Raw genomic sequence first — 25439 nt, 5'->3', positions numbered from 1 at the left:
AAAGATGACAAATTCTAAGTGTGCAAACAGGGCCTCCAGTTTTGGGTGTCCAGCTTGAGATACCTACAGGGGCCGGATTTTCAGGAGGTACTGATCACATACAGCTCCAGCTGAAGCTAAGGGGTATTTCATTCAGATTCTCAGGCTCAACCGTCTCTAAAGTTGGCCAAAACCAGACATCCAAAAACACTTGCTAATTTTGCAGAATTGGCCATGCAATGAGCTGTGCCATGCAGGAATAGAACTCTTCCTATTTCTGTGACAGTCACCAGGAGATATAGGTGCCCATCTTGACTTTTAAGTTCTCTTTTTTAGTCACTATTCCCCCCGGTCTCTATTTCTGTGATTTGCATTGTCTTTAAGTGAAGTTTGAAAGGAAGAGAAAAAGGGACACAAGCTACTGTATAAATCTTTTTGCGAATTACACTTTATTGCAACAGTAGAAAACAATTAAAAATTGTAATATGAACAATAAAACGACAAACTTTTAGCTAAGTATCCTATTGTACTACATTGCATCTCAAGCTATAATTTTCATGTAAAAATCAGTTTATACAATAATAAACGCACAGATAGATTTCAAAAATCAGAAAATGTTTCACTATTTTATACTCTTCCAGAGAAGACTAAAAGCTAGTCTATTTGCATTTATGTTAAAGCTATCTGTCATTTAGTAAATAAATAATACATTAACATAGAGATAACTGACACTAGGGAATAGCCATCTTTCAACACAGATGAATTTATAGATTTTCATTAAACACCTACACACCATAATGCTATTAACCATTTCCAAGTGAGATTAGAGACATTCATTATTTCCATCACCATGTAGAATTACCATATGTAGAGTCTACTCAATATTCCAGCCAAAATATCAGAGAACAGAATTTGTTGTATAATAGGACCATAGAATTACAAGACTAACTCCTCCCCTCTAAACTAGATCTTTGTTCAATGACCACTTATCTGAAAAGCTTGGATGTGTTCCACCTAAACCTGTGCAGCATTTTAAATTGAATCTTTAATGTAGCTTATCAAGACCAATAAGCATTTATTCTTAAAGCAATGTTTCATCCTTTATTTTTTCCTACCTTTTCATTTATTATGAAGTTCTGCAAAAATTTTACTAACACAAATTATTTAATAATTGCATATACTGTACAAAGGAAAACATGAAACGCACAGCTACTCAACCTGTTAGCAACATTACTGGAGAGGAATGAGGCTGATTTATGACCACACTTTTAATATACTTTCAGAGCACCAAGATATTCTGTGATATCTTTAGAAACCTGTCTCCTATTGCTTTGAAACTAGTTTCCAGCCACACATCAAATTAAGGGTAAATCCCTGCAGCTTTAGTTCTAGTAATGAGCATGAAACCTATGGCCCTGATCCTACAATTCACTGAAGCAGGACAGAATCTTCTTGACATCAACAAAGCTACACACAGGTGTGCTGGTGCACTGTAAATTTCAAGATTGGTGCCTAATATGGAATGTTTGTGCAACAGTGCCTCTGCATATGTATCTCACACCTTTTGCAGCCTGACTTGGACGAGATTCTTGTCCTTCATATAACTTGGATGAGTTTGCATTAGGTAGCTGGGGATTTCACATTTGTGGGTAAGGTTTTTATTTGGAAAATAAGAAAGGAACTAGTTTTGGCCTTGAGGGGAATGTGCAGGGCTATTTTTGTAACACCACAGCAGGCGTGTGTATGATTCGAGAGCAAAGCCTGGTGTGCAGGAGCATCAGTCACATATCTGAGCTCAAACCCTCAACCAGCCATCATACATCAGGCACAAATTACTCCTGCTTTTACCAGGTCTTGCCAGACTGAATATAGGCCTCCGTGTTACATATGCGCTTATATTAATGCTAAACAAACCTAGGGCTTAAATTTAGCCTCATATCTCTTCTCCAAAACAACCAATGGGGTAACGCTTATTTTAAAAATGTAAACCTAGTGGTAGTCCTGGAGAGGAAACTGTCATCTCTTCAGAAGTCAATCAGCAGCAAAGCTGTAACACTTTGGAAGAGCTTCCAAATATTTGATCCAAAGGTGCAAGAAGGAGTTTCTCACCACTCTAACAACCTGTAGTGAGGCATCCAGCATGATTCTGTAGCTTCATTCCACCTCAATGATTTGTTGTACATTGTCCTTGATAATTGGCGATATTGCTTTATTTGCCCATTCTTGAAAACATTTCCCCCTTTCCTACCACTATTGCTTTTGTCTTTCCTGCATTGAGCTTGAGCCTACTGCTCTTCAGTCATCTGGTGATTTCTTCCACACACTGGACATCACGGTTCCACAGAAGGATGTTAATACATTGGAGAGGGTTCACAAAAGAACATGAGAATGATTAAAGCATTACAAAACAAGCCTTACAGTGATAGACTCAAGGAGCTCCATCTGTTTAGCTGAACACAGAGAAGGTTGAGGGATGACTTCATCACAGTCTATAAGTATCTACTTGGGGAACAGATATTTGATAATGGGCTCTTCAGTCTAACAGTTATAACAAGATCTAACATTTGGAAGTTAAAGCTAGACAAATTCAGACTGGAAATAAAGTGCAAAATTTTAAACAGTGAGGGCAATTAACCACTGAAATAATTTATCCAAGGTTAAGGTAGATTCTCCATTACGGACAAATTTAAGATCACAAATGGATTATTTTTTTAAGACATATTCTAGTTCAAAGAGGAATTATTCTGGGGACATTGTATGTCCCTGTATTATAAAGGAGGTTAGACTAGATCACAATGGTACCTACTACTCTTGGAATCTATGAATAGTATGACATGCTCTGCTTGCACACAAACATTTTAAAGAAATTGGAAGTCCCCATTTTTTAAATAAAAGGAAAATTAGAATGTTAAACTCAGCTGAGATGGTGCAGGTTAGAACAGGAAAGTCTAAAAATCTATTCATCATTTAGTGATTACTATGCTATTTTAATTACATTTATAAAGTATACATATAGCTTAGTTTCATTAATGTGGACATTCTTTTTACTGCTTTCCCTCTCTCTCTCTCCTCCTCTAACTGCTATTTTTTCCATTTTGTTTTTGCACAGGAAAACTGATCCCTTTGTAAACTAAAGATTAGAAACAGGTCCGTTATGCATGCCTTTTAAGATGGTTGTGTCATTATAGAGATAGGTCAGGAACAGCTGAGGACATCAAGGCTTCAGTATTCCTAGAGAGCCTGTGATACAAGAACAAGGCTTCTGCTGTGCAGCTCCTCCCCACCACAAACATGCAACTTCCTCTCAATGCTACATGCTTGCTGCTCTGTTCTTTTGCTGGCTGGCACAGCTGCAGCCAATAACAGGGTGCCTGCTGGTTAGCTCCTGTGGGGCTCCCATGTACCCAGCTCAAGCTTCTCTTCACCTCATCTCTCCTGCCACCAGCTCCCCATGATTACCCCACACCCATCTTCACTGCTGAAAAAAATTCAGGAGTGAAGAATTAGTTTATATTCCATTCTTGTCTCTTTGGATCTGAGAAGTTTCCAAGGAGAGAATATACTAACCCATAACCAACCCACAATTCCCAGTACTGTCTTCTCTCAAAACATGAACACGCTGCAGAGAATGTATAATCAGCGCTGGAGTGCCTTAGCCCAGGACTGAGGCTCCTGTACATTCTGCAGAGGTGACAGCTATTGCTTTTTAGATAATCTGAGGCTGTTGGAGAAGCTGAATCCCAGGTCAACAGTGTCATCAGTTGTCTCTACTGGTATATTATTCTTTCTTATGTGGGATGAGTAAGTCCATGCTTCTTGTCTTGAAGTTAGCACATTCAAAGTCACATTGCAATGGCATGCTTCTGGCTGCCTGAAATGGTCTGAATGAGCATTGTTTGGATGGTGAACACCTGGGTAGGAATTTGGTTGACAATGATTAGGAGAGAGGTAGTATTCAGCTGCCACAGGCGTGGATGCTTGGGTATGGAAAGGTCTGTTAGACTTGCAACAATTTTCCTTAAATCCATGATGAATGCCTAATTTAGCAATAAGAGGTTTCCCAACATTAACCTCCTTCCTTTCATCCAGGGAATCATCTATTCCAGGATATTCATAATGCAGACAAACTGTGAAGATCAAGTGCTCCTGTGAATGACAGACAAAATTACTTCTTCCCTCAAAAACACAGTAAAACAACATTTTTACCAAGTGATTATTTGTGTGAAGGAGCAATTAACACATTTAAAGTACAATAACAAATAGACCTATAATAAGCATAATTGCTGAAGTGCCATAAGCCTTGCAGTTAAACGTATACCACACACACAGGGCCAAATTCTGCACTGATTTATTCTCAGTACACTCTCACTGGAATCAATGAGGCTGCAAAAGATGTAAACTCATTGCGAAATTTTGCACACTCACTTCATACTGTGTTTAAATATAGCTAAGTTTAACACCCAGAGACCTCGTCACCATATCTTTTCTCCTTAACCACGTGTCAGAGCACTAGCTGTTTCTTTACCAGAAAAGACTTTCCCCTGTCACTCTATGCATGAAATTCTGTTAATGAAACAACTACGAAAGCAGTGGGAAGAGTACTGCAGGTATATTCATGGGATGATTTCTCTTTTCCCCTCCAAATTTCATTTGAATTTTAGGTAACCAAATTCAGCAACATCTTTCCACCACAAAAGAAATGAGTATAAAGGTGCCATTTGCACCTTGCTTGAATGAATATGGGGTTTTGGGGTAACACTAACTCATGGGTGATCCTGGCCGCAGGATAAGAAGGCACTCATTAGTATGGCACTCTTCATCCCACCCATCTCCACAAACGCTCCAAGTTTTTGCAGTTTCTACTAGTGTTCGTGCTACCCTCTGGCATAATGTGTTGGAAACTAAATACAGTAGATCCTATACAACACAGATGCTAAAGTCCTGAAAATCCTATAGTCCACTTCTGATCCTTTAACAGCAACATTTAACTATGCAAAGTGAGAGTGCTTTAAAACACGATGGGTTCAAGAACACAGGCTGGATTGTAAAGAGATTTATAACAACATTTCCACTTTTTACTAATGACCTCAACTTATGGCTCTGCTTTAAGGCATCATGCTTAGTGAGCAAATAGACATGGAAACATGATATGTAAAAGGTGCTGTGATTCCTCCAGAGAAGTCAATCAAACTTCTCAACCTATAAGGCACATTTTCCAGAGCTGTGTTTACAGGGGACTTGTAGAATAATATGATTTCATATCCTTTGGCTCTCTCTTTGGAGCATATTTTCAGTCTGCCAGCTACAGAGCCAAGTCAATGCTCTTAGCCATTCTCTCTCTAAGCAGCTAGAATAAATGTTAAATGAGCAAGTATGCTTTGGGCATTTACTGAAAATATTCAGTATCCCCGATATCAATTACATATAGAATCCAGCTCTTTTACTAGAGTTGTGAAGCAACATGATTGACCTGTACTGTATAAACAAATGGGCGAGACAAAAAATAACACATTAACCACCTTTAGTTTCTGCAGTGAACTTAGTCTAGTGTAGAGACAGTGTTTGGGAAGATCCTTTGATACTAAATAGCTGCCAGTTTCCTCAGGAGTCCCTTTATTTGCCTCTTTAGGATCTATATCCAAGTCCTGTTGCAAACAAAAAAAAAACCAAAAACAAACAAAAAAGGAGAATTAAGTTGTAGGTATAAAAAACTAGTAGAACAATGTGAAAAAAATAAAAAGGAACATTTGTATTTTATGTGAAGTAGCTTAAGATTTGAGTTCAACTTACAACTTATTTTGACACACTTTATTAAAATAGTGTTTTCCTTTTCTTAACAAAAAAAATTCTCGAATATTAGTTGAATCTTGTATGAGGAGAGTTGCCTAGGCTGCTTAATTCATTATCAGTCACAAGTAGGAGTAGTTGTTTGTGTTTTATCTCTTGCCTTCCTAAAATGCAACTCAAGGCGGATTTCTTCCCCATTTCTTACAACTAAAAAAAAATGTGCAAGTTTCATTTCCTCCCTCCTTTTCATCTCCCCTCAGGTATTTCCTCTTCTCTCTAGTCATCATTGTTCCACTTCAAACCAAGAGGTCAAAACTCAGGGTGCTGTTGCAAGCAGCTAGACTGCTGCCTATTACTACAGCTAATAGTATAAAAAAAGCCAGAGCTTTCCTCTTCTAGATTTGAATATACTAAGGTAGCATTAGAACAACTGATTATTTTCCCTTAAATGTGTCATCTTCAGAGTACAATTGTTCTAAAGCTGCTATACAATTAGTACATTTTGATAAATTCAAATTAAAACACTATTTCTTCCAAGATGCCCAGGTGCCCTTGTGCCCTCGGGGAAGTAACAATAATATTGACATAATGCAATAAACAAGTAAAAACAAAAAATGTGGAACCCAATAAGATACACACTAAACTTTATTACTTAGAATCTTGGCTTTCAACTGCATCCCACTCCCTCACTTTCTTCTGTACTTTGCCTGTTAAGGCCCTGATCTGTCTTTAGATCTATACAGGCAGACGCCCAATGCCCATGCAGAGCCCATTGATCTCCATGGGGCTCTGATCATGCACTCCTTATTGCAGGATCAAGGCCTTAGAGTGCAAGCTATTTAGGGGCAAGAAACTTGTCTTCATACTCCTGTAATACCAGGTGGTCTGAACACTTCACAATATAGTATATAGTGGTATTATAGTAACAGCACTGTAGGAGAGAAAGACAGTTATTTAATATGTTAATTCACAAATATGTAATTCTCTTTACAATCACTATTTAGACAGCACCAAAAGCATGCTAGGCATTTTAAAGGAATAAAAAAACAAGGCTCCTTTTCTAGGGAGTTTACAATTTAAGGTTCCAATCCTGCAATTCACTGCTCTCTAGCTATGATGACTTCAGTGGGGATCCATGAGGGTAGTAGAGCACCTGTATGTGGTAACTCATAGCAGCGTGTCCTAAGTGACTGATCCTTTCAATAGGAACTGCAGGCATTTAGCACCTTGCAGGATCAGGCCTAATTTAGATTTAACAAGTAACAGAAATCAGGATATGAAGAGAAGGGGAAGAAGAGAATTTCAACAAGATCATAAGATTTGTTTTCTATATGCATCCTCTGCTTGGTTCAGAATTCAAAATTGAATTTTTTTCCCCCAAAAGGTGTAGTCTGGCACAAGCAGACAACCACTAACTTAAATACAGAGCAATCATGAAACACAAATAGGAAACACTTACAAGTGGGAAGTCTGTAACATATGCTTTGCAAACTAGTATTTCAGGAGGTTTCTTTACTATCCTTGTGTAGATGATCAGGACGTTGGAAAACTCGGCTGCGAACCCCAGCTGAATCTGAACACCACACTTAAAGTCAAGATACATACTTTCTGGAAGTTCTGCAAATAAATGAAAAAACCTGAAACCCCTGGTTCTGACAGCAGAACCAGTACATTTCTCTTTCCTGTGCAGTGATTAAAAAAAGGCCCAAGGATGAAATCACTAAACCACAGATATATAAGGGAGAAAATTGTAAAAACACAAATAGGAATTAGGTGCTCAAATAAAACTGGACACCTATCAAATCTATAAATTTGTAAAAGTGGCAAAGGGATTAGAGAGGAAAGAAAAGCTTATCAGACTGCTAATCTTCTACTCAAATACATTACAGACAATTCAATACCACATTCAAACCTATCAGGAAAAAAAGAAGACTATTCTTGCTTTAATAAAAAAGAAGTCAGGTGTAATGTCTGGTATGCTGCTCTTGAAGTTACTTCACATGAGGTGAATTTAGCGTCCCATATTTTTCATAACAATTTAATCCAGAGATAAACCCAAGCAAAAACCTCCAAGATCTGAACAGTCCTCTGAACTTTGTTCCTTGGGCACATTTCTACTCAATATATTATAGCCAGTGAAAAAAGCAATGGTAAGGACTAGACACTATACCTACACATATCTTCAACTGAGTTATTTATGCATATTAAGTGAGATAAAGAATTAATAATGAAATTAACATCTTGAAAGGGTGATCTTTTGGAAGAGAGAGTTTACTGTACCATGAGCTTTGGCCCACTGTAAGTTCCGTGCCAGGGACTCTGCAGATGATCCTGTTTGCTGAATGGGATCCGTTAATGCTCTCTTCTCAGATAAACTGCTGCGAATCTCCAAAGCCTGCTTGCCTTTGGTAAGGTGACACTTACCCATATCTAAAGATAAGATTCAAATAGTTTTGTAGGAATCAAAGCTCCTGAAATTATAATTAAAGCACCTACATCATTGGCATTATGGTTATGGTTGTGTCCGCATTTCTATGATGAACTCACTTTCAGGGAGATTTAGTGATTGGCTATTCAAATTCATTCAAAGCTGAAAGGCAACATGCAAGATGCCTCAAGAGAACAATTTTTTTTCTGAGTCTGTTTTCAACATGCCTCCACATTTAAAAAAAACCTTCAGTATGGCGCTGATTCAGCAGAGTAGTGAAGAAAATGCAAGAGAGGTAAGGAAGTAGCAACTGAAAAGTAACTATCATCTATAGATCCACACTCTAGTGGCATGGTTAAGTCACACCTCAATTGCTGGTGACAAAATTGTTAATCATGCAGCACATGTGCATTGCATGCGTTTATGCTCTAGCTAGTCACACAATCATCGTCGTTTGTCTTCTCCCTATCGCACTGGCACATTAAAACTGAATTGTTTTAACTTTTCTAACACATTTTCTACATTCTGTCTTGTCAACAGCAAACCAATTTGGTTGCATATTTGAGATCTGGTTTGGACTTTTCTGATTTATGAATCCTTGTCAGATATGCATACTGAGCCAAATTCTGTCTTCATTTACAATCCTGTAGCCTCACTAAGTGGAACTGACAGAAGAATGTGGCCCATTATACAGATTTTAAGTCTCCAGCTGTTGGGAGACTTGGACAATATTTTTATTGAAAAGCTAGTGGACTTACGTACCAAAAAAAAAAAAAAAAAAAAAAAAAAAAAAAAAAAAGGACATCTGTGCATATAATCCATCATGTAAATGCTCTTGTCTACCTTTCTATGTTTTGAAAGAATACTCACTCTCAATTAAGACATTCTCTTCAGCACTCTTCACTCAGGTAACACTCCCTTCAACAACACAGGGAGTTTTGCCTGAGTGACAAGTGATGAATAGGGTCCTGCATTGTAGTCTAGTCAGTAAATAATGGTTATGCCAACAGATGTGGTATTAATACCGTACTATGACACACAGAATTCAAGCCTTATTAGTCTGTCTCTAGACAAGTCAATTGGGCTAGCAGTCACATTCAGAGACTACATGACAAAGGAGTGTGATTTTTGTGACCATATAATCATCTGTAAACTCTGATGAGAGTTGCATACTCACAAAAACTTTGAATAAGCAGTATGAATGCCATATTATAGTGACTCATCAATAGCAGGGCTATTATGGTAAGGGGTGCTTCTGAAATGTTTCAAAGATAAAACAAATATACATCCTAATTCTGTCTCACTTGAAATAGTAAGTGAAAATGAAAGCACCTTTTTTGCATATTAAACTCCAGCCATGTTCAGAAATATTAGATATTAAACATGCTTTTTCCTTCATGCACTTGAAGATTTTCCTGTAGGGGAAAGCCTTAAACATGCTTCAATATTAAGCTTTTGAAGCAACAAATGAAATACAAATTCCATCAAAAATGTATAGCACCCTGCATCCCACAGGCGCTCAAATCAGTTTACAGACAGGGGTCTTTATTAAGATGTTTCAGTTTTTACACAAGAGGTAGCTGCATTTTGATGGTGGGTTTACACAGCGCAGTAATAAGAATTTAGAGAAGGAAGTGAAGAACACTCAGTGTAGAAGAGGAGTTTTAGATAAGAAAAAAAAAGGATTATTTTGTAAACTGGAAGCTAAGGAAAGTTAAAATGTAGGTTGCTTTCACCTTCTGCAACTTCATCAAGTAACACCGTAATCTTCTTGTCCTCCAGCATGCGTTCCTTCAAGAACTTCATGAAAATCCCATTGGCTAACCCAGAATGCTGAATTTCAAAAGCTTCTGCTCCTTGGCATCTTTAAAGTAAAATAAATAATAAATATAAGAGCAGAAAAGAGATAGACAGTGATCAATTAATAATATTTTACAAGACATGTATGACTGTGAGAAGAATGCTGCATGAAATAAGGAACTGCTGTATGAAGACTAAGTTGTATTTAGAACCTAGTTAATCTGGTCTTCACAGGAATGCAATTTACATTTACAAACAATTCATTTGTGAAGAGTTCATATTTACTACCAAATCACAGGAATGAGGTAAGATCAACCTAAAGTATTATTGCTTCTTGAACAAATTATCTTGGAGGACAGTCCCAAAGCAGTGTCTGAAAAATGTGCCAGTACAAATTCCATTAATACCTCCTAGTTTGGTAAAACTCTTGACCACTTACCAGCTGAATGCTTTTGTATTTGCCATATTAAATCCACAATAATTGGGTGCTATTGGATGCTATCCTGAAACTGTTAATCTAAACTTTGTACAACCACTTCAAAATACTGGAATTACAGAATTAACTTAGCTCTTTGCAACCCCAGGAAGAAGAATTTGCAACCATTCTAAGTGCTGTAGCTTAGATAACGAAACCCACTTATTGTTATTGTAAAACACACACACACACGCACACGCACACACACAAATAAATTTAAAATTTGTTCTGACACTCAGTAAAAAAAACCTTAAACTGCACTTCTCTGTCCCCTCAGACACTGAGGTTGTAGTCTGTGTGTAAGATGGCAGTGATATGGGTAAAGCCATCAATTCCCTTGGGTTTCTGTTGTTTTTTCATGTCCTGGAACCACCATGGCTACAGTAAGACATGACACATACGTTATAGTTCAGGGCAACAGCATCTGTATTCCCCTCTATAGTCCAGCAAGGGCCCTCATTCTCAACTTCAGGCTCCCCTGGCTGTCACCTCTCTTGGGTAGAGATATGCATCTCAATTCCTCCTGACCAGGCTATTTCCAGGTTGCATAGCTCTGACTATACTGTGAATTCCCCCAAAAAGTCAGACTGCCTAAGCATATCTGCTTTGCCTTTCTCCTCAGAGATGGTGAACAGTGCAATTGCCACAGTTATTAGTTACCACACAGCACTTCCTATGCGAGCCTATTCTATTTTTATGTATAATCGTTAGAGAAAACATTCAGTACAGTAAAAGAACCCACCTGCATGCTAATAAGCTTACTGGATATCACCCAAATGGACTCTAAGATGGGCTCTGAGAGGTGAGTTCTTGAAGCCCCTACACCTTCCCGAAGGGTCTCTTTTGTGGTTACAAGTTCATAACAGCCTTAGCTCAAAACTAGCATCCTCATGAAAAGTTTATTCCATCCCTCATACAGTTCAGGGAGTCTTTGAGCTGGAGTTTCCAGGAACAGACAAATAGTAGACACAGCGGGTTTTTCTCCCTAGGGCATGGCTCCAAAAGGTCTCCCTGTTCTTCCTAGAAAACCCACTTCTCATGGGTTGTCCCAAACAGTTTTTTGAAGTTCCTAGATTTTAAATTGGTCACGTCCCTAGAAAAATTACATACAATCCTACAACTCAAACAATCGCATTTTTAATACAACGACTCCATGGATATTAAACCTAATTTAATAAAATTCATATTCAGGATACTGTAGGAAATTGCTATCTGTCACAAATAAACACATTTCAATCCTTATGGGCATATGGAGTAAAATTTTCTATTTCTCCATAGTTTTTAATATCAAACTAATGTTTATTAGAAATTAGCTAGTGCATCTCTGAAGTTGACTATTAAAATAATTGCAGGTGAGTCATTCAGCAGGTTGGGAAGAAGAGCTGCAGCATCTGCTGCTTTTGAAGGCAGTAGCTCACATTTGAATGGGGAACAGCAAATAAACCTATTAAAATATACATTTGATATGTCTACGCTCAGGCTGTGTCTACACTTAAAACGCTATAGCTGCACCTGAGCCGCTATAGCACTTCAGTGTAAATGCACACTACAGCAACAGGAGAGGTTCTCCCATTTCTGTAGTTAATCCACCTCCCCAAGAGACAATAGCTAGGTTGACAGAAGAATCTGTCCTTTGACCTAGCAACATCTAACTAACTGTGGGTTAGGTCGGCTTAACAGGGGTGTGGATTTTTCATATCCCTGAGCAATTCACTTGGGTCAATCTACCTTTTTAGTGTAGACCTGGCCATAGCCAGTACATCTCTAAAATATCAAGACAGAATTAAGAGCAATTTTAATCATTCATATAAATAGCCCATGGATAGTATAGGAACATATATTAGAAATGAGTTACTGGTGCTCTTACACTACTGAATGGACTATTTTTTAAAACAATAACCAACTAAATGACCACAGTGGTCCCTTCTGGCCTTGAAAACTGGTGGGGCTGGAGGAAGTTTCCTTACGTTGCATATCCAAAAACGATGTTAGCTGTAACCTTCAGGGCATCCAAGATTAGAATGGTATCATCATACTCATTTCTATAATAAATGGAAACAAAGTTTAGAATGTGACTGACAACCCAATCATCTAAAGTGTTACCATGTATGTCTTAGAAAACAGATAATTTTTCTTTCTTTCTTAAATCAGGAATGAATCCACTGATGGTAAACAAAATTAGCTGCATCAACATTTTCATGAAATGAATAGTTAGACTAATATGCATTGACTTAGATGAGAGTACCTCATGTTAACAGCTGTTGAATTTGGCCACGGTCCTAGCAAAAAGTCTTTGAAACCACTGAAAACTGACAGTCGTTTTAGGCTAATGAAAACTTGATGGTTTTTCCTTTCAAAATGCAATATCAGCAAGGTTGAGATGTGAAAATCTGCCATATTTCTTATAGACATTTTTGTTTTGGCCAGTAGAATGTGATGTTTAATTGGGTTATTAATGTTACATTAGCAATGAAGTTCACAGGCTCTGGAAACACTGTAGCAGTCATGAGGAATCATCTCTCTGGTAATAAATCACCAGGACTAGATGATATTCACTCAAGAGTTCTAAAGGCATTCAAATGTGAAATTGCAGATCTACTAATCATGGTATGTAACCAGATGACTGGAGAATAGCTAAGTAACACCAATTTTTGAAATAGGCTCCAGAGGTGATCCTGGCAATTACAGTCCAGTAAACCTAACTTCAATACCAGGCAAATTGGTTGAAACTGTAGTAAAGAACAGAATTATCAAACACACAGATAAATCCAATATGTTGGGGAAGAATCAACACAGATTTTGTAAAGGGAAATCATGTGCCTCACCAATCTATTAGAATTCTTTGAGGGTGTCAACAAACATGTAGACACAGGTGATCCAGTGGCTGTGGTGTAGGACTTTTTCTGAAAGCCTTTGACAGGGTTCCTCATCAAAGGCTCTTAAGCTAACTATGCAGTCATGGGATAAAAGGGTAATTTGTTTTCTATCTTTTAATCCACGGTGGGAATAAGTAGTCAGTTTTCACAAAGGAGAAAGGTAAATAGCTGAGTCCCCCTAGGATCCATAATGGGACTAGCACTGTTCACCATATTCATAAATGATCTTAAAAAGAGGGTAAACAGTGAGGTGGAAAAGTTTGTAAATGATACAAAATTACCCAAGACAGTTAAGTCCAAAGCAAACTTTGCCACCTCAGTTTCACAAAAAACTGAGTTACGGGGCCACAAAGAGGCAGATGAAATTCAATGTTGATAAACAGTAATGCATATAGGAAAACATACTACCAACTATATACATAAAATGATGTAATCTAAATTAACTGTTACCACTCAAGAAAGATCTCCAAGTCATCACAGATAGTTCTCTGAAAACATCAGCTCAATTTGCAGTGTCAGTCAAAAAAAAAAAAGGCTAACAGAACATTAGGAAAGGGATCGATGAGACAGAAAATATCATAATACCACTGTAAATCCATGGTACACCCACACCTTGCATATTGCATGCACTTCTGGTCACCCCATCTCAACAAAGACATAGTAGAATTGAAAAAGGTACAAAGGAAGGTGACAAACATTGTCGGGGTATCAAACAGCTTCCATATGAGGAGATATTAAAAAGGTTCGACTGTTCAGATTAGAAAAGAGATGACTAAGGAGTGGAATATGTTAAAGATCTATAAAATCATGAATGGTGTGAAGAAGGTGAATAAGGAAGTGTTATTTACCCCTTCATGTAACACAACAACCAGTGGTTACCCAGTGACATTAATAGGCAACAGGTTTAAATCCAACATAATGAAGTACTTTTTCAGGCAACGCAGAGGCAACCATCCTAGTCATTGCCAGGGGATGTTGTGAAGGACAAAAGTATAACTGAGTTGAAAAAAATATTAGAACAGCTCACAGAGGATAAGTTCACCAGTAGCTATTAGCCAAGATGGTCACGGACACAACCCCATGTTGCGGGTGTCCCTAAACCTCTGACTGCCAGAAGTTGGGACTGGACAACAGGGGATGCATCACTGAAAATTTGCCCTATTCTGTTCATTCTTTCTGAAGCATCTGACACTGGCCACTGTTGGAAGACAGGCCAGCCCAGTATCCTAACCCTGTACAGCCATTGTTATGTCCTTAATAAGAGTTCTCTGGGGGCTGACTGAAGAGATGACTTCAAATGGGAGCTGAATTAGGTACAGGGTTTGTGTTTGTTTTTTTTTTTCCAAATGTGGAGAAAGTCAACTAAGATTCTTTAAGTTAAAATAAATCTGCTAAACCTTTCCATTTTTTAAACTTATATATATATTTTTCAGGAGGCAGGAGAAAGCATCATCCAGTATCAGTGGCATACAAGGAGTCAACAAAAATCTTTTTGTCTTCAAAAATGTCTGAAATGAAGGACTTTGCATCAGTTCCATATTATCAAAGGTTTCTACATATTAATTGAAGTGGCTCTTTACACAAAATCTTCCAGCCACAGCAGTCTTATGATGCAGCTGACTTAAAACTCTTATCAGTTTTATCTAGTTTGATGCTTCAGTACATTTCTCTTTAACCTGTGGAGTGTATAGGTTGTATTTGTATGCAAAAATACACAATAAGCTGAATCATCACATGGGGCCTCATTCAAACCGCAATTAAGTCAACTGAAAGATTCCAAATGACTTCAATAGGCTTTGGAGCAGTCTCGAAGATCTCTCAGAACCCACTGGAGCAAGAAATTCTCTCCAACCTCCATCCACCTAATTACTTACAAAAACATTTATAGCATGAAGTTCAACATGTGGTTCTAGCTTCCTCCCTATTCCCTGGAGGCAGCTGATTATTTGGTTTGTTTTTTTTGGTTGGCTGATTTGTTTGTTTTTTTGTTTTTTTAAATATGTTCCCCCTTCTCTAGTAGTAATTTGCCATTGCTGTGTGAAGGCTAAAGAAAACAAGAGTTTCACACTTTGTGTCTGAAAGTAATGAGATCTGTAGTCACCCTAGCCTTCTTCACCCTCCCCCGAAAAGGAAACGGATTAATTCACAGTTACAATTTACAGTAAGCATTTCAAGACTAGAAATCCTACCTTTTTCTACACATATCCAGTAAAAACACATTGAGCCCAGTCTCTTTTTCCTGCATCAGTTTGAGTATATTCTGCACGCACAAACAGTTTGCAGACCGATAGGGATTTGGGGCATCAATCGGAACCATGAAACTGTTCCCATAGTTTTCATAGCCATGGCCAGCGTAATATAATAAACCTGAAAGGAAAAAGCAGAAACGATTATATGGTATACACACACACTGGAAAGCCATCATTGATTGCACTGGGGCCAGAATTTTACCCATTACATCTACAGTATGTGTTTGGGAGAAATTAACAAACATTTTTACTAATCCAGGTAGTTTTCAATTAATATCATCAATGATTGGGCAGAAAGTCAAAATAAAAATAGGCAATCATCAACCCTACGATGTGCAAACATAACATGAAGAGTTTGTGTAACTAAAATTGTTTTAACACAAGACAGTAGGTACTTATGAAATAACATCGCTTAGATTAACAATGTATTAGGGAAATATGGTCTAGATGAAATTACTATCAGGTGGATGTACATCTGGTTTAAAAACAATACTCGAAGAGTACAGTAGAACCTCAGGAGGTACGAACACCTAGGGAATGAAGGTTGTTCTTAACTGAACAAAACATTATGGTTGTTCTTTCAAAAGTTTACAACAGAACATTGGCTTAATACAGCTTTTAAATTTCACTGCAGAAGAAAAATGCTGTTTTTAACCATCTTAATTTAAATGAAACAAGCATAGAAGCAGTTTCCTTAACTTATCAAGTCTTAACCCCACCCCCTTTTTTTTAAGCAGTTTATATTTAACACAGCACAGTACTATACAGTATTTGTGTGTGTGGGGGGGGGTCATTTTGTTTTGGCCTCTGCTGCCTGATTGTGTACTTCCCGTTCCAAATGAGGCCTGTGGTTGATTGGTCAGTTTGTAACTGAGGTTCTACTGTACTCATCAATGTCAAACTGGGAGGGTATATTTAGTGGGGTACCAGAGGGGGTCAGTCCTGTGTCAGATACTATTCAATATTTTCATTAATGATTTAGGCAATCGAGTGGAGAATATATCTAGGAGAATATATTTAGAAAATATGCAGACACCAAACTGGGAGGGGTCATAAGAATTTTGGAGGACACGATTAGAATTCAAAATGATCTTGACAAATTTGAGAACTGCTCTGAAATCAACAAAATGAAATTAAATACAGACAAGTGTAAATTACTACAAGTAGGAAGGAAAAATATCAAATACAGAACTACAAAATGGGGAATAACTGGCTAGGTCACAGTACTGGTGAAAAAGATCTGGGGGTTGTAGTGGTTCACAAATTGCAGTGGTGAACAACATATGGTTTAGCTGTGAAAAAGCTTCATATCATTCTGATGTGAACATTATTAACAGATGTGTCATATATAAGATCTGGGAGGTAACTGTCCTGCTCCATTTGGCACTGGGGCCTCAGTTGGGGTACTGCATCCAATTCTGTGTGTCACACTTTAGTAAAGATGTGGACAAACTGAATTTAGTCTAGAGGAGAGCAACAGAAATGGTAAAAGGTTTAGAAAACCTGATCTATGCAAAAAAGTTAAAAAATGGAGCATGTTAAGTCTTGAGAAAAGACAACTAAGTGGGGACCTGATAGCCTTCAAATATGTCAATGGCTTATTTAAAGAGGACTGTGATCTATTGTTCTCCATGTCCACGAAAGATTGGAGAAGTACTCAGCTTAATATGCAGCAGGGGAGATTTAGGTTAGATATTAGGAAAAACATTCTAACTTTATGGTTAGGTCTGGAATAGGCTTCCAGAGGAGGCTGTGGAATGACCTTTATTTGAGGTTTTTGAGAACGGGTTGGACAAATACCTGTCAGGGATGAACTAGGTTTACTTGGTCCAGCCTCAGCACAGGGGGCTGGACTTGATGACTTCTAATGGTCCCTTCCATCCCTATATTTCTATGATTCTGTCATTCTACTGACTAGTATAAACAAGACGCCCTTGAAGTCTGAATATAAATATTTGTAAAAATCCATTTAGCAACTACAGTTATGGACTTATGGGAATATAGTGCATAATTTACACCAGGGGTTCTCAAACTTCATTGCACCATGACTTTCTGCTGACAACAAAAATTACTACACCACTCCAGGAGAGGGACTGAAGCCTGAGCTCACCTGAGCCTCATCACTGGGGGGGGGGGGGGGGGGGGGAAAAGGGAGCATCAAAGCTGAAGTTCAAGGGCTGCAACCCCAAGCAGGGATCCTTTAACTGAGCCCTGCCACCCAGGGCAGGAGCCCTCAGGCTTCAGCTTAGGCCCCAGGCAGTGGGGCTCAGACTTAGGGTGACCAGATGGCCCAATAAAATTGGGACCATCCCGATATTTAGGTGTTTGTCCCAATATTTCGCTCCACCAGCAGCATTCTGCCTTTTTGTTATTTTGCACTCCACCGCCAATGCTCGGCTTTGCTCTGCCGGTGGACTCCCCCCCCGACAATGTGTCCCAATATTTTCTTCCTCTCATCAGGTCACCCTGCTGTCGGAAAAAACTCAGTTCTCACTTTTTGGTTGGGTGCAGCAAAGTTAGATACTTTATTATTTCAAGCAATTGCAAAGAAGGAGGGAGTGCGCTAGGACACAGGGTTTCCCCCTTCTAAGCAGGCCTCTCTACAGGTAAACAATTACAGAAAGCATTTATACTTTTTGTTATATACAATAATAAGCAACAGCTGCATTTTGTTTATACATGGACCATCTTGATATCTTTTTTTTTTTTTTTTTACTTTTATTTAGATGCCAATCTACATTCCTTATTATCAACACAAAATCACAATAACTTCTTATACAATTCTTTTCCTACTTCCACACTACTCAGACTTCAGCCCCAGACCCCAGCATGTCTAACAGCAGCCCTGGTGACCCCATTAAAACAGGGTCATGACCCACTTTGGGGTCCCAACCCACAGTTTGAGAACCACTGATCTATACAAAGGGTTAAATTGTGCATAGGTGAGTGAGCAGCTGTATGAACTTGTATAATCAGCTCCTGCACATGCACACCTGCACATTTGTAAGTTCAGATTTCATGTTAGACTGAAAGGGATAATACTGAATTAAACAGCTAAAATTACAAACATATTTAACGTTAAAGGGATACTGTCAACTTAAACTTGTCTGAAAACTTTCCCCCACTACTATCATGAGTAACCAAAATTACTTTAACTAAACGATTAGAGAAGACATATTTCTATTTATCCAGCTTGCTTGCTCTTTGCATTAGTCATTACTTCGTGTATTGTCAGTTTCATTGTTTCCACCATATAGCCAGCTTCTCCATTTGTATTTGTGAGGGTTGTTTGTTTGTTTTTTTGTTTTTTGGGGGAGAGTGGTGTTAAACAGCAATAGGAGAGAGAAATATTTTGAAGTTTAGAAAAATGCAATTGTTACTTCATAAAAAAGGACAGTTACCTGTTCCGTAACTGGCGTTCTTTGAGATGTGTTGCTCAGGTGTATTCCACAGTAGGTGTGCGTGTTCGCCATGTGCGCCGGTGTCAGAAGATTTTCCCTTAGCAGTAGCCATAGGAGGGGAGCACCACTGTGACCCTATATCATGCCATAAGGGGAGCCGCGCACTCCCCCAACCCTCGGTTCCTTCCTGCCAGACAACTCCAACAGAGGGGAAGGAAGGCAGGATGTGGAATACACCTGAGCAACACATCTCGAAGAACGCCAGTTACAGAACAGGTAACTGTCCTTTCTTCTTTGAGTGACTGCTCATGTGTATTCCACAGTAGGTGACTCCAAGCTACGTCTGATGGAGGTGGGTAGGAGTTTAAGGGTTTCTGGGACAGGGTACCGCCCTACCAAACCCGGTGTCATCCCGTGCTTGGGAGACGATCACATAAGTTGTGGACAGAGGACTACGTGGCAGCTCTACATATGTCCTGGATAGGGATGTGAGCTACATAGGCGGTCGACAAAGCCTGAGCTCTCGTAGAATGCGCCTTAACGATAGGTGGCGGGGGAACCCTTGCCCGGTCATAACACATATGTATGCACGAGGTGATCCAGAAGCCACACTGTCCGTGAGGACTCTGACCACCTTCCCACAAAGGTGCCCACTGAAGGTCACGCATGCCAGCCATATTGCCCTGAGCTCCCTGACGTTTATGTGTAGGGATAATTCTGAGGCTGACCATTTCCCTTTGGTTTGAACATTCCCTATATGCCTGGTCCAAGGCAATCCCTATATGCCACTCCAGGGGTCGCAGCAGTGCTCCCCTCCTACAGGTACTGCTAAGGGAAAAACTTCTGACATCGGTGCAAGTGGCGAGCACACACACCTACTGTGGAATACACATGAGCAATCACTCAAAGAACTGGCAGGACACAGGACTAGGTATCTGTTATTAAACTACTTTAACTCTTTTAAAAACAGATCTTGTCTCTAAGTTTGTTTACAGGTTCAGAATCCATGACTGCTGTGTGTGTGTGTCTGCTGGATAATTAACAAAAAACACAACAACTTTTTTTTCCAAGTTAAAGTCTTACTGGACTAGTTAGGGTAACACCTTAAAATAATATTTGAATCAAATCTGTAGTAAATACTCACTTATAGTACTGTAAGTCTTTAAAATATCCTATAAACATTTAACAGAGAAAATTTTATTACACAGTTAAGTATTTTCTTACTGCAAAGGTTAACTTTAGCCCAAACCTAGATTTAGCCTATTATGAATACAAATACTTAATATCTTGCCTTGATAACACAATCAGTTAAATCAAATTTGCAATAAAACTATCTAATCTCAGTATCAAAGACAAAAATTATGACAGTGAATATGATTTCTGCTTCTTGTAAATTTTTATGGTATATTTCTTTATATAACTCATGGTCACAGGCTTATATAATGTCAGAATTTCCTCATTGCCTCTTCCTGGTACTTCCTTAACTTATCTATTGCAGGATTTGGTTTTAAAAGGAACTTTAGTCAACAGTACACTCTAGTTGCCAAGCCAGATCCAGAGTTCCTGAAAGTTATTATCAGTCAATTGAGGAGTTCTGACAATATATGCCAGTTATGGATCTTCCTCATAGCCCCTATGACCGGGGCTCTATACAAATAAAATAAATGAATGGAATATGAAGCACACACCACCATAAGATTTTAGCATTCAGAATGTGAAAATAGCATAAGTACATTTAAAACGCTGAAATCACCTATATCAAAGTCAGCTTTTATATTTAGATAGCTAGATTGTACATTTTAGTTATTGTAATAAAAGAAAAGCAACATCAACTCAACTACAGTCCTTTGTGTTTCAGAGATACCATGATTTTGACATGGCACTTCTAAGCTAAACCAACCATTTCAATTATTTATAAGCTTCCAAATCATTAACTACAGAGAGACTTTTAAAGTTGTTACATGTAAATGAGCAGAGTTCACAACTCAATGGAAAACTGTAAACCTAGATTCAGAGAAAAGATAAGTGCACAGAAAGCAAATACAAAGAAAGTCAGAGCCTAAAAACTGTTTAAACACCATGAATTGTGATGCCATTCAAACCTGGCAGAAGCTCAGAGACTCACAATAGCATCACTTGATTAAAAAGTACAATTCTAAAGGGCTTACAGTTGATATAACATTTAGTTAAAACAATCTACAATATAAATTAAATTAACAGTAAGACAATTATAAAAGATTCCGATGGTTACAGCTGACTGGTGAGTTTTGAGAAGTTAGAAAGCAACTTGTGTGTCAAGCATCTGCTTAATAGGCACTTTGGGCATGACCCTAAAGTACCTCATTCAAAGCCTGCTGTATTCAAAGGGATCCTTTAAAATGCTTTGGATCTGATCCTAAATTAGTAAGATTTATTTATTTATCCAGGTCAAAATATGCAATAACGTACCTAGATATCCACTCACTCCAGACCATAAAACAACAACTGCTGAAGTACTAGTTTAAACAGCCCATGTGACTAACGAACTGAATCAGGGTCAAACTCCCTTAAAAAGAATGTTGCCCTAGACTTTTCTGCCCTTTGTATCAATCTAGTACCACTTTTATAGTGGCCAAACCATTCCACAGCTTACACAACCCATGCCTGTAAGCAGATGAAAACAGATTTAGTAATGACCTTTGGTAGTCACCCAACAACACTATGAGCATATCATATGTTACTGGGGATGCAAACAATACAGCATTTCATCCCTCAACTCTAAATAGCCTCCCAGGGTCAACACGTATTTTACTTCAATATTGAAAAACTACTACTGTCATACAGACATGCTCCTGAGCCTAATCAACTTCCTAATCAGCTACCAATTCAGGATGCCTTCACATTTTACTTACCCCCATTCATTAGCCTATTCACTTCACTGGGACTGAAGTACATGCTTAGATGCTTTCCTGAATAGGGACATTTTCCTGAATCATGGCCTTACATTGTTTACCCACCTGAACTCATAATTATACTCCTTTGGCTAGCCAATGTTACCAGTGATTTATAAACACCCTCTCACAGTCAACCCATTCCTACCCAAGACCAAATGAACAGCTGAAAAAATTTCCTTGTAGAACAACTCATGGAAGTAGCTATTGTGCAATATAGGGCATGGCTACACTTGCAGATGTGGAGCGCTTTGAGCTAAACCAGACTTCGTACCACATAGCAGAGAAAGCGCTGTAGTCTGTCCACACTGATAGATGCCAGCGCATTGGCATGGCCACATTAGCAGCTCTTGCAACAGCCACAGAAAGCAGTGCATTGTGGTAGCTATTCCAGTGTGCAAGTGGCTGCATTGTGCTTTTCAAATGGCGGTGGAGAGTGGAGTGTGACAAGGAGTGTGTTGTGTGTATGTGGGGGGAGAGCGAGAGAGAGTGGGTTTTTGGGGAGCTGAGAGCATGTCAGCAGGGTCGGCTTTAGGAAGTGCGGGGCCCAATTTGAACATTTTTGGCAGGGCCCTGGCAGGGATGACTTAAAAAAAAAGTGGAAAAAAAAGCCTTTCATTTCTTTCATGTATTATTTACTTTCCATAACTATATAAATAATGAAATTATATATTATGTACATTGCATCATATATGCTTTTGATTGGTTATTAATGACTGCCGTTTCACATGTGTGGGTCCCTGCCACTCCCTGCGGGTGTGCACATGTGTGGGTCCCAGCTGCTTCCTGCCCCCCTCATTGAAGCAGGTGTGCAGGGTTACTGCCCTGGGAACTGCCGGGTACAAGTGGACATGGGGCTGGCTGGAGGCAGGGCAGGGGCTGACTGGAGGTAGGGTCTGGCTGCAGGCAGGGCAAGGGGTGCGGGGCTGGCTGGAGATAGGGGGTGTGTGGGGTGGGCTGGCTTCAGGCAGGGCCGCGCGGGGGGGATCTGGCAGGGGTTGACAGGGCTGGAGACAGAGGAGTGTGAGACTGGCTGGCTTCAGGCAGGGGGGTGCAGCAGGGGTTGGCTGGAGACAGAGCAGGGTGTGCAGGGCTGGTGCAGGCAGCAGTGTGTGTGGGGCTGGCTGGCTTTGAGTAGGGCCACAGGGGTATATGGCAGGGGTTGACTGGAGACACGGCCGGGGGGATTGACAGGGACTGGCTGTGGGCACAGGGTGCAGAGCTGGCTGCAGGCAGTGGGAGCAGGGCTGGTGTGGGCAGGGCAGGGGGTGCAGCAGAGGCAGCTGGAGCCCCAACCCTTTAAATAGCCCCCAAGCCCCCTGCTATCCCAGGGCTTTGGAGGCTATTTAAAGGGCCCAGGGCTCCCCAGCTTCTACCCCACCCTGGACCTTTTAAATAGCCGCGGGAGCCCTGGGGAATGCATGGGGGTGGCGTGGCTCTGGTGGCTATTTAAAGGACCGGGGTGGCAGAGGCAGGCAGCTGGAGCCCTGACCCTTTAAATAGGCCCCGGAGCCCATCACTACCCCAGGGCTCTGGAGGCTATTTAAAGGCCCAGAGCTCCAGCTGGGAGAGCGGGGCCTCGGGGCTTGCAGCGCTCCGGCCGGAGCTCCAGCCGGGAGAGTGGGGCTTGCTGCGCTCCAGCCGGGGCTCCAGCCAGGACAGCAGGGCCGCGGGGCTTGCCGCGCTCCGGCCAGAGCTCCAGCCAGGAGAGCAGGGCCGCAGGGCTTGCCGCGCTCCGGCCGGGGCTCCAGCCAGGAGAGCGGGACTTGGCGCGCTCCGGCCGGAGCTCCAGCCAGGAGAGCAGGGCCGCGAGGCTTGCCGTGCTCCCACCTGCGCTTCGCTTAAGGGAGCAGGACCACGGAAGTCCCCAGAGCAGATCACAGCCAGAGACCCGGGGTAAGTTTAAAAAAAAAAAAAAAAGTGTCTAAGGTGCGGGGCCCGATTCCTGGGAATCGGGCGAATCGGCCTAAAGCCGGCCCTGCATGTCAGCATGCTGTCTTGTAAGTTCAGATAGCAGCAGACCTCTCCCCCTACTCTCCGCCCCCTCCTCTCTCTCACACACAGCATTCCACAGTAATGGTTCCTTTGTCTTGGAGCAGATAAGCATGCCGGCTGTCAAATGGAGCTTTCAAAGGGCATATCCAAAACAATGACAAGAGTGGCCACTGGACTTAAGGGGATAACGGGATGTTTCCGGAGGCTGATCAGAGCGCAGTAATGCAATACCTTGTTCACACTGATGCTGGGGCACTTCAGCGGGGGTGCATCAAAAGTTATTCTACTCACTGAGGTGGAGTACCAGGAGCGCTCTAGTCATGGAGTCAGAGCGTGCCTTACCAGTGTGGACAGGTAGTGAGCTAGTGCGCCCGGGACTCCTTTAATTTGCTGTAACTTGCAAGTGTCGCCAAGCCCATAAAACATGATTCTTGGCACCTACTCATCTAGGTTCAATTCAGAAAAATCTATTAAAGATTTTTTATGTTGGACACCAGCTAGATTACAAACACCAATCCCTACAGAGGTAAGCACTTGCCTACTTCACATTCTCTGGTAACTGAAAAGTTACCACCTCCCCCACCACACCCACAAGAAATTCAGAGCCTGGCATGGAAGGTGGGAAGAGAAGATACAGGAGGTCTCAGCCTTCATTAGCTTGAAGAGTAATGGACCACATCAGTCCTAGAGAGTATAAGACCACATCTGGAATTCAACCTTTGATCTTCCACTTGAATTAACACAGCAGTACTATGAAATGATCTCTACTGCATCACACTAATTTAAGTATTTAAAAAGATTTTTTTTAACTATGCAAATGAACATACTAGAGTGAATAATTCAGTTGTGGCTGTGCATGCGTACATATCGAAACCACAACAGAATAACTATTGCGTACGTGTAATTTTAAGTAAAATTTATTCTTGTGTTTGTTTTAAATATACAGGAGTATTTTACTCAAGTTCAGAGTGGGATACAAATAAACTTATGTCTAAATTAATGCCTTCCTTGTTTTAGCTAGTTGTATCATTCTGCAAATGCTTTCCCTGTATATGGCTGGTACCTTATGGCTAAACTATCTGGTTTAGTAACTGATCACCAATCATAGGCATTATCTATAAACTGGCTTCTAAGGCAGAACTTAAATCACTTGATTGTGTTTGTTTGCTCAATAGACTTGGCTAGTTTATTTTGGATGGTCCTATTTTAACAAAATCACTATTATGTATAAGCTAGTTGAAATGTTGGAAATTGAATGCTCGACATTGCTTTTACAATGAAGGTGAACACCTGGATACTTGTTGCAGCCCCTGTGTCCCCAATTATATTTCTGCTTTAAGGATCACAGGGTCAAAGTAAAAAGATTAGGGGCAATTATATTTCTGCTTTAAGGATCACAGGGTCAAAGTAAAAAGATTAGGGGCCAAATTCTGCTCTTATTTACATCAGAGTACATGAAGAGTATCTTCACTGATATCAACAAAGTCAGAGAGAAAGAGATCAGAATGAGTCCCTAGGT

General features: G+C 40.0%; 1 protein-coding gene across 3 annotated transcripts in view; it reads right to left on the bottom strand.

Annotated features, from left to right (window-relative positions):
- Positions 1-409: 409 nt before the first annotated feature.
- Positions 410-25439, bottom strand: part of MALT1 (MALT1 paracaspase) — an 80159-nt gene continuing 55129 nt past the window's right edge. For all 3 annotated transcript variants that reach the window (XM_050944669.1, XM_050944670.1, XM_050944671.1), the window contains 7 exons: positions 15535-15712; positions 12437-12511; positions 9931-10058; positions 8047-8196; positions 7226-7383; positions 5499-5624; positions 410-4125 (listed from right to left, as the gene is read on the bottom strand). In XM_050944669.1, coding sequence (XP_050800626.1) covers positions 3676-4125; positions 5499-5624; positions 7226-7383; positions 8047-8196; positions 9931-10058; positions 12437-12511; positions 15535-15712 — 1265 coding nt within the window. In that variant the 3' untranslated portion in view covers positions 410-3675. The remainder of the gene's footprint in view (positions 4126-5498; positions 5625-7225; positions 7384-8046; positions 8197-9930; positions 10059-12436; positions 12512-15534; positions 15713-25439) is intronic.

The sequence above is a fragment of the Gopherus flavomarginatus genome, chromosome 3, assembly GCF_025201925.1.
Source record: "Gopherus flavomarginatus isolate rGopFla2 chromosome 3, rGopFla2.mat.asm, whole genome shotgun sequence".
NCBI lineage: Eukaryota > Metazoa > Chordata > Testudines > Testudinidae > Gopherus > Gopherus flavomarginatus.
The sequence above is the reverse complement of the archived record's forward strand: the minus strand, read 5'-3'. Positions and strand labels throughout refer to the sequence as shown.